Genomic DNA, 10,880 nt, shown 5'->3' with positions numbered 1-10,880 from the left:
TGTTTGATAAACTTCTCAGCGTATTCTAATCAACGAAATTTGCTAATTTTTTGCAAATCATAATTTTTGTTTTATTGGGATATTAGAGGAAAGGGGGGGTTTTAATTATTGTTCTATGACAATGCAAAATAAATTAAAATAGAAAAATTTTAATACGGAAAAAATATTAATTTCAAATATTCTCAGAATACAAATTGTGAAAAAAGAAAATTCTAAATCCATTGAAATTATTTCTATAATTTCCCAATAAACAAAAATTAATATAAACAGTTGTCAAAATTATTAGTTTTTTTTTTTATTTGTCTTTTTATAATTTTTTTTAAATTAAAATTTTTTATTTATTTTCGTAAATTTAATTTAAATAAAATAATAAATTACACACCCAACCAAAAAGCCTACAAATCATCGAGAATTTGGTAGCTTCACGTTTTGTATAGGAGTTTTTTGGTTATGTACAGGAAATGATCGATTGGATGTCCTATCTGTCGGTGGTGTCCACACTGGGCTTTGTGGTCTTCTTTGCGTTGGGTCCCGGCTCAATACCATGGATGATAACGGCCGAGCTCTTTTCACAAGGTCCAAGACCCAGTGCCATGGCCATAACTGTATTGGTAAATTGGATGGCCAATTTTGTTGTTGGTATTGGATTCCCCAGTATGAAGGTACTAAGTTTATTTTTTTTTTTTTTTTGTATTTCTTACAAAATTTATAAAAATATGTTTCTTTTTTACAGACTGCTTTGGAAAATTATACATTCTTACCGTTTAGTGTATTCTTAGCCATATTTTGGATATTCACCTACAAGAAGGTTCCTGAGACCAAAAATAAGACATTCGAAGAAATATTTGCTCTCTTCCGTCATGGAAATGGAAGGTATAGTTTTTGATTAAAACCCTTTTCTTATTGTTGTTGTTTATATGAAGATATCTACATTATATCTATACTATATATAATTATTGATCATTCATACATCCATCATTCGACTTAATTTTCATTTTCAACAAATTCCTATTTATTGTTTTAATTCATTTAATTTTTTCTAGGATTGCAAATTCCTATTCGACATTTCAATAAATGTTTTCCAATATATGGTTGATTATTACTTTCCAAAAATCTTCAGTTTTGGGTTTTTATGTCTAAATCAAAATATTAATTGAAATAATAGTTGTTAAAACCGAACTTGGAAGTTTATCAATAGAGTTTAAATAATTTATAAACAAAAATATTTTAAAGTTTTTTTTTATATTTTACTTATATTGGTTTATTTATTATTTTTATTTGCAAATAATGTTATGTAGGAACAAATCACTTTGAAATTTACTTCAATTAATTAATAAATTATAAAAATAAATAAACATATGGCCACAACCAAATCTATACTAATAAAAAATAAACCAGTGAAAAAGCGTTAAGTTCGGCCGGGCCGAACTTTGGATACCCTCCACCATAGATATACTGGCAGGTACTTGAAATGAAAATATAGGGAACATACCAAAAATGGACCTATACCGACATTTCTACAAACCGATTATGTAAACAATAATTTTTAATAGAAAATTATACCATCAGCCTTATGGCTAATTAGTGTGTATACACTTTCACACGCTGAAAATGTGCCTCATCAAAATATTGGTTCTAGACCCAATGTTTGTTTGGAATAAATCCGTTTCAGAAAAATTTGATTTCATCCCATCTTATTATGTCTTCCAAATTTAGCTCAAGTCCGAATTTGAGGAATATCGGTCCATGCCTTCTGGTACCTCCCACACAGGGGCTACGGCTAAGCCTAAATGCGGGCTATAGTTCACATATAGTTCATTATCGAACCGTACTTTCCAGTTGTTTATCTCGATATCCTTCGCAGGTGAAATGATTGTAACAGAGTATTAGAACCAAACCCAAAACGCGGAAAAATCAGATAATTATATTAATATAAAAAAATGGGATTATATGGGGACTGCGCCTAAAAGGGGTTGATTATTAATAATTTTTGTTAGGGAGATTTGTTTCCATATACGGCTACAAGATACCAAATTTCAGTGATTTCGGTTGAAAAACGCGCTCAAGAACCTCAAAATGCCGAAATTTGGGGGTACCTTTATATGGGGGCTACCAGAAAAAATTGACTATTATTTATAATTTTTAGTGAAGATATTTGGTACCCAAAAAGAACCCTATATACCAAATTTCAGCGAATTTAGTTTAAAAACGCACTCAAGAACCCCAAAATACCGATATTTGGGGGTACCCTTATATGGGGGTTACCAGAAAAAAATTGACTATTATTTATAATTTTTAGTGAAGATATTTGGTACCCAAAAAGAACCCAATATACCAAATATCAGCGAATTTAGTTTAAAAACGCGCTCAAGAACCCCAAAATACCGATATTTGGGGGTACCCTTATATGGGAGCTACCAGGAAAAATGGACTTATATTTATAATTTTTAGTGGAGATATTTGGAAACTTTTAAGAATTTAAAGTACTAAATTACAGCCAATTCGGTGGAAAAATACGACCAAAACCCCCCAAAATATTGAAAATGAGGAGGTACCGTTATATGGGGGCTAACAGAAAAAGTGAATCTATATTTATAATTTTTTGTGGAGACATTGAGTACCCAATAAGAACTCAATGTACCAAATGTCAGCGAATTCGGTTGAAAAACGCGCTCAAGAACCTCTAATTACCGAACATATGGGGGGTACCCTTATATGAGAGCTATGCCTAAACGTGAACCGATATATCCCATCTTCGAACTTGACCTGCCTGCAGACAATATTTCAGCACCCTATCTCAATTCCTTCGGAAGATAGCGTGATTACAACAGACGGACAGACGGACGGACATGGCTAGATCGTCTTAGAATTTTACACTGATCAAGAATATATGGACAATATTGCTAATTTTTTAACATAGCTGAAGCGGAGGTTCACCCCTTTATAACTCGGTAATTACTTAAGTGTATGAAAAAAAGTGAATAGTTTTGGGTTAATTGATCTGTCGTTGCAAACTGCTCATGGTATCGACCTCCAAACTTTATGTTGGTGGAAGCTGTGTCTACTTTAATGTAAAAAAATGTGTAAAAACAGGTTGAGGCGAACCAGTTTTTTTATGTTCTCTATCGATTTGTGATTAAGCCACTCATTTCACTGTCTTCGTGTCAAAGTAAAACTAGAATCCAACAAAATGGGGACTACGCCCCTTATGTATCATTTTTCAAAATTTTCACTGCATCTACCTTTAAATGATGCTGACATTTTGAAGCTCGATTTTGAGCGTTTTTTGAATTTTACTTCTACCTTTAATACGCAAACAGGAATTTCTAAAAATCGATTATAAGAGTATTCTAGTCGCGAATCTGAGTAATTTGATATATATTTTGGGTATGTAGTATGCACAGCTTCAAAGTTATACTCATCCGAAGGTGAAAATTTTGTGCGATCAAATTTCTAAAAAACCTATTTTTCGGGCCAAATGTTTAGATCTGTCAACTGAATGACATGGGTACACACCGAAATCGGATGCCCGTAATGGCATATGGAGTTTTCGGGAATTATTCGCGTTTTACGATTTTTTGGGTACTTCAATGCAACGTGTGGCACATCTTAGCCGTCAAATGAAATTTCGCAAAATATATATGGATTGGAAGATAAACTTCAGTACTTCCTGAAAACCGCATGCGCATCAAATGATTTTGAGAATTACGCGATTTAGACGCAACATAAAATGTATATTTCATAATATTATTTTATTTTAAGATTTATTCCAATTTATAGAACCCTAAGGTTTAACGGAAGGGTCTTGATATAATCCGCAAGGCGTATACTTGTGCACAAAAAGTGATTATTATATATGTAAATTTTTCGGCGAAATTCGGGTAAAATAGCAGAATAACCCCAACATTTTTTTTGTGAAATTTCTTGTATAAAATTAAAAAAATAAATATGATGAAATTACTTTTTCGAACAAAAAACAAATATTTTTCCTCAATATCTGGTTTTGTTGTCGCTGTGATTTACAAACCGCTACACGGACTTGTGTGATTTTGATATCATTTGATTCATCATGGTGTTTAGATTATGTAGATATTTTTAAATTAATTTTTAGGTGTGTGTATGTCATTAATATGATGAAAATATTGATGTAATCTGCTATATTTTTTTCTCAAATTTTGCGAATATGTGCAACTTTATCGTGATTATTATAATATATTCATATTCTTATTTTACGGAGGAAGATCTATATTAACGTTGTTGATCAATATAACAAACGGTGTAATTTTAATATTTTTTCTTATGCCCAAAATTAAAACTTCGATAACTTTTGCGCGCATCAACCAAAAATTTGATTGCGAACGGTTTCGGAGTCAGAACATTTTTCTCTATACGTGTACCAAAAATCATTGATGTGCCACAAAAACAAAAAAGCTGATTTTTTGAAAATGGAATATTAAAAAATTGGCAATATTGCCCATATATACTTTATAGGGTCGGAAATTAATATTTCGGTGAGTTACAAACGGAATGACAAAATTAATATACCCTCCATACTATTGTTGGACATATAATATTTTATCTCTGCTATTGGTGATGTCGTTCTCTTGAATGAAAGTCAGTTGTTTTCTCTTTGGCGTCTTTATTGAGAGTGATCTTCTTTTTCTATTTTACTATGCACGAAACTTATGGATGTACCAAAGGGTTTTTTAGGAAATCCGATTTTTTAGTATCCTAAAAGTACTAAAAAGTCCCCAATTTTGGTACAATTTCGTAAAATTTGAAAAGCTAAAAACTTGAAAAGTTGAAAAGTACGGTCGATAAAAGCAGGTGGTTTTGAAAGCGTGTACTCATTTATAGGAAAGATACTAAACTGTACTAAATTTGGTACAAATTGAATTTTAAGAAACGCATGGAGCTGGAATCCTGAAATTTGAAATTAACGTTACTGTCGGACTGTAGCGATATGTATGTAGTTTCAGAAATTTGTACTTATGTGTACAAAAGTACTAAAGGGTAATATATTTGGTACAATTCGGATTTTGGATGAACCGACAGAGCTGCCATCCTGAAATTTGGAGTTAAGGTCACTGTAGGGGTGTAGAATTGATATATGTGGGAAATTTCGGAAATTCGAACTGAGTTGTACTATATTTGGTACAATTTAAATTTTGGGTGAACCGATAGAGCTGAAATCATGAAATTTGGAGTTAGTTATGGTCACTCTCGCGGTGTGGGAATGGGTTATGTAATAAGTATTGGAAATTCATATCAATGCGTTCTAAATGGTAACAAATTTGTTACAATTTGGATTTAGGTGAACTTATAGAGCTGGAACACTAAAATCTAAAAATAAGATTACTTCTGCAGTGTTGATTTGCGATGTACTCATTATTGAATAGGTTTTGGGAATTCCCGACTTTTTTCATTCCTGGAAAATCGAGAATTCAAAATTTTCATTCATTGAAAATTTTCATTCCCATAACGATATGTTTATTTTGGAAAAAGTTGTTTTTTTTTTTGACCACCACTGTAAGTAATTTCCATATGTTCTGCCGCATTTTACAATCGAATGGGCTGTAATTTCACTTTCCGGGTTCTTGGGGAAAGAACAAGATATTTCATTTGTTGTATGTTTAAGGTTCTTTACTTTCAAAACTATTTTCTATTGACAACAATAACATTATTATAATTATCTGTAATTTGAATTTACGGTTGAGAAAAAAACGGATACTCATTTTAATTACGACCAGCACATTTCACAACTTATTTCGTAAATTATTTCAATTAATTTGTTTAATGCATTTATTAATATTTAATTTTTATTCAATTAACGTTATTTAATACGACCGATGAACAAAAAAAAAAATACAAAACAAATAAAATATTTATTTTTTTGAAAAAAACACAAGAAGGAGTTTCCGAGATAGTAGACTGTACGGGTAAGTTGCATGATGAACAAAACAAAAAATCGAATTTAAAAAACAACGGTTGAAAAAAAAAAGATTCTTCTTTTTTAAATAAAACAAACCAAAATTCTACCCTGCATAATAAATCCCCCTTTTGCAATTGCCTTTCTAAACAAAGAAAAATAAAACTTATAATTAGTTTCGTTTATTTAAAAAAAAAAAAACAAAAATATGTTTGCCATAAAGAAAACTGTGTCTGTTACACTCTGTTTCTGGAAAATACGATTCGAATAAATTCGAATTACTAACAATCCATGGTTTATTGAAAACAAAATTTATATTTATTTATTATACAAAATAAAATACTTTTACACACCACATGATTTGATAGTACTTCCTTGAAGTCGATAATTTCGAATTTTACAGAAACAGTCTGTTAATTTTCATTTGGAAAGTTTTTCTATTCTTGTAGTATTTCATATACATACATATAAATACAACTGATTTTTTTTAATTAAGTAGTCCAAATGTTACATGTGTTACATTTATTTTGCTCTTGGCTATAATACTTCATATCCTACCATATAATACATATAACAAAACTTGCTGTTCTTTTTCCTGAAAATATACCTATATATATTTACATGTTTTCTTTATCAAACCAATACCAAAACATTAACCAAACAATCCTAAATTCATTCATTCTTCCCCTCTGTTTTCGGATCAATACAACAACTAAACTAGTTTTCTTTTGTATTTTCTTTTCGAATGAATGCTTTGAATGCTAAATTATCAACTTTTCAAATATCCCACCACCAACAACAATAATTTGTCTATTTAATTAAAATCCAGAAAAATTTAAATTTTGTAAACTGAGAAACTAAAAACTTGTTGTAAATATTTGTGAAACTTTAATTAGAAAGGAATACAAAAAAATAAAAATAAATAACAACTTTAATTTTACTCTCAATCTTCATCATGTCAACTACATCCATACAACCTCAACAACAACAGCCTACCAAACAAATCGTTCGTTATTGTTCTTCATGCCTTATTACCATAAATTAGCTATATCTCTATCTCTCATCATTCCTTCGCCTCACTCACACACACACATGCACTCATACATGTCCACACTCATCACAGAATGCACACAATGAAACTAACAACAACATTTATACAAACAATTTTTATTTATTTATTTGATTTTATTTAATTAATTATTTATGTTATTATATTTTATTAATGCACACTTGAGAACTTAAAGCAGGATAGATCGAAGCCTTTGATTGTATTCTCCATAAATGAGATATAATTTTTAATCAACAATAGAATAACAAATGTATCAACGCCCAACTTTATAAAAAGTAAACCTCAATGATATAATTCTTGAGGTCACGGAGAACGTAGGGCGCCACTTTGCGATTTGGTCATATGATATTTCATGAGCAGGATATGGTCCTGAAAGCGTACACGAGATGACCATTTTACTAATTTTGTTTTCGCATTATTAATTATCATGAAATATAAAAAAAAATATATGTATATCCTGAGCCTTATGGCTAATGAGGGTATATACAAAAAAATGTGTGTCATCGAAATATTGGTCCATATTTCTTTGGACCAAATCCGTTCGAGATAATTTTGAAATGTGTGTAAATGTGTGTGATCGAAATATTGGTCCATATTTCTTTGGACCAAATCCATTTCATATAATTTTGAGTAGCTATACAAAGGTCATTCCGTTTGTCAGTCTGTCTGGTGCGCACGATATCGAAAGGAGTAAACGATTTCATCCAATTATTGCACATCATAATATTTCATTCAAACTTAGTTTTAGTTCCAAGATGGAAGATATTGCTCCACTCGATCCAGTACCTCTCCCAAAAAATGGTTAAAATTTTGCTGAAAATTATTTTTAAACTATCATGCAAACGGACGATCCGATTTGAACCAAACTTTGTACAACCTATTATCTTTACCAAGTCTAGATCAACTAGGAAGATAGGACCCAATGGTTCACTCCTTCTGGTACCTTCCCCACAGAAGGTCAACATTTTCAATATTTATAAATCCAATATCAGGCTAATGGAATGTCCGATTTGAACCAAACTTTGCACAACCTATTACCTTTGTCAAGCCCAGATCACGTTTGAAGATGGGACCCATTAGCCCACTCCTTTTGGTACATCCCATCGATTTGAACCAAATTTTGCACAAGGTGGGGACCGTCTGCCCTCTCTGATACAATATTAAATATTTGATCAACATAAAATCCGAAACATCTTTTATTAAACATATACCTTATATAAAACGAATGTATAATATCGAAGACCTCCTCCGCAAACCATAGGGTGAGGGTATATATCTATTGGTAGTTCCTTTTGAGAATATGCATAGAATCACTCTCTGAGTCGATTTGTGTATGTCCCTCCATCTGTTACAGTACATGTCACTTTTATGATCCGAATTGAATGTAATTTGTCACAGCTCATTTATTAGGACGATTCCTATTGAAATTGACCTATTTCCACAAAATTTTGCACAACGAACTGAAGTTAGTATTGCCTAACGTGTGTCAATTTTTTTTTTAAATCGGTTCAGATTTAGATATAGCTCCCACTAAAGACCCAAAGTTGGACTGATTGCCAACAAAATTTTGCAGTTCAGATTTGGATATAGGTCCATAGCACTGTGCAACACAAAAAATAATTACCGGGAAATTTTTGTCCCTTATACTATCTATCTAAAACGACATCTTGTGGGAAAAATGTGTAAAAACTAGTAATAAGTTCGATATTAACCCTAAAAGAGTTTTTGTTTTTTAAGATTTTTGACGTTTAGGCTGATTTTTGAGTTTTAGTCTATTCTGAGACTTTTAGAAAAACTTTATGGCGGACATTTCTGTAGAATATTCTGAGCAGCTTTAACCCCGTTTTGAATGGGTTTTCAATCACTCCTGGAAAAGGGGGCCGAAAAGACCCCTTTAATGAGTCGGTTGAGGGTTAAAGTTGCATACCAAAATATTCCTTGATATTTTGTCAGTAATATTGCCGAAGACACTATATACCTAAAATGCATGAATTTCAAGAAATCATTATTCGAAAATGATCAAAACTCTGGAATAGGGGGAATATTGCCCCGCCATTTTAGGTTACCTCCCGACGTAAACTTTCAAAACGCCGATACACGTGTCTTCTTTTTTTAGTCCCTCCTTCATAATCTGTTGGAATTTCCCGGTAATTATCGAAAAAATTAAAATTTGTCGCACAGTGTAGTATACAATTTCCTTTTTACTACTTGTTTACAGCTTGTGATATGGGTATTATCGGTCCACTCCACTCTAGTAACTTCCCAACAAAGGGTCGACATTTTGAAAACTTGTAAATCTCATAAGGAGGGGACGGAATATCCAATATAATCCAAACTTTGCACCTGCTAATAAATTTACCTTACAAATTGGTCTATTGATTAATTCTTTCCCACAAATGGCCAACATTTTAAATTTATTTCGAATAGGCTGAGGGTATATATCTGTCGGCATCTGACACTTTTATACTTCATTTCGGACTAGAGCAATTCGACTGTCCATATATATCTGCCTATTATCTAATTGTGATAAAAATATTAAGCACAATGAATAAATAAAATCAAGAATTCATTTCACTTTTGATGAAATTGTTGATTTTTCGAAAATGTGTCATTTTGTGGTCGGGAGTACCAAAATACATAGAGAAATGGAGGTTGGCTTGAGTTGATCAGATAAATTGTTTAAAAATGTGTTTGGTTCCATGATAATTGGCGTCCAAAGCCGATATAACATTAGCCTTTAGGCTAAGGATATTGAAATCAGCTCATATGAAGGCCCAAAGGCCTGTGAAGACATACACAATAACTCATAATCTTGCTGCATTGAGACACTGGTAGGATTTTTGACTTCTTATGCAAGTGATCGAGTGGTCGCAATTCTCAGAAGGCATTCTGGTAGCAATTATTGGTTTTTAAATTGTATCATGTAGTTCGTAAGACGATGGATCGATACAATTTTATTATATATTCCAAATGAAATACATTCAGGGGACGAATTATTGGGCTTCGACTGCATGCTATCAAATGTGCATATTTTCTGTTGTATTTTATAATTTATGTTATTGTTTATTATTTATTTATTATTTTGTTTAGTTTATTTATTAATTTACTTTTTTTATAATAATATGTACCTTCAGCGAAGACACTGCAACAACGCGCAGCATTAAATCGGAAACAGAAGAAATTGAAATTTCACCACGTGATTCGGACAATAACACCACAAGAAACAAGCAGCACCACACCTAATCTTTATTTTTGTATATTTTGTATATTTTTTTGTTTTTGTAAAATCTTTTCATAAATTTAATTTTTTTGTTATAATATTTTTTGCCGTCATTTATAACCTTAATGCTTTAAGTCAAGTACATGTTTTTTGTGTGTGATTTATTTGTTTTATTTTTAATTTTTTATATATAAATAAATTCTCTAAAAAACTTCCAAGATTGAACGTGTTTTTATTATTTTTTTATATATACAATGCTATTTAGAAATATTAATATTGTGTTGTAATATGTTGTAATGAAATAAATAAGAATATAGTCGAATTCGCTTATAACAACGACCAAGGGACCGATGAAATTGGTCGCTATATATACCATATAAAATAAAAAGCGGAACTTTTCTCGGGACTTTTGGATAAGCCGTTCTAAACGACTTCGACTGCATGTCATAATACGAGGGTACAACAATTTCTAATGTTTTTGCAATACTGAGGGTATAATGAAATTGGGCAATGACATTTATTTAAGATCTCTAAGAATTACAAGTTTTTGAGTATCAAATTGTAAGCGGAACTAGTGTTGGTACAGTGGTCGACATATCTATATACAGTCGAGTACGGTTACAGCGAAAAAAATTGTTCGTTGTAGAAGAAGTTCGTAGAAC

The 10,880-nt window shown here is 31.4% G+C and overlaps 1 protein-coding gene across 1 annotated transcript; it reads left to right on the top strand.

Moving 5' to 3' along the window:
• Nucleotides 1–371: 371 nt before the first annotated feature.
• LOC133326167 (glucose transporter type 1-like) lies at nucleotides 372–10,241 on the top strand. Its single transcript, XM_061534844.1, has 3 exons — nucleotides 372–662; nucleotides 734–873; nucleotides 10,133–10,241. Exons 1-3 carry the CDS (start codon nucleotides 462–464, stop codon nucleotides 10,239–10,241), a joined length of 450 nt encoding a protein of 149 aa, XP_061390828.1. The 5' UTR covers nucleotides 372–461.
• The last annotated feature ends 639 nt before the right edge of the window (nucleotides 10,242–10,880 follow it).

Source organism: Musca vetustissima, unplaced genomic scaffold, assembly GCF_032173495.1.
Source record: "Musca vetustissima isolate MV318-11 ecotype Yass unplaced genomic scaffold, APGP_CSIRO_Mvet_v1 utg90318, whole genome shotgun sequence".
Taxonomy (NCBI): Eukaryota; Metazoa; Arthropoda; class Insecta; order Diptera; family Muscidae; genus Musca; species Musca vetustissima.
The sequence above is the reverse complement of the archived record's forward strand: the minus strand, read 5'-3'. Positions and strand labels throughout refer to the sequence as shown.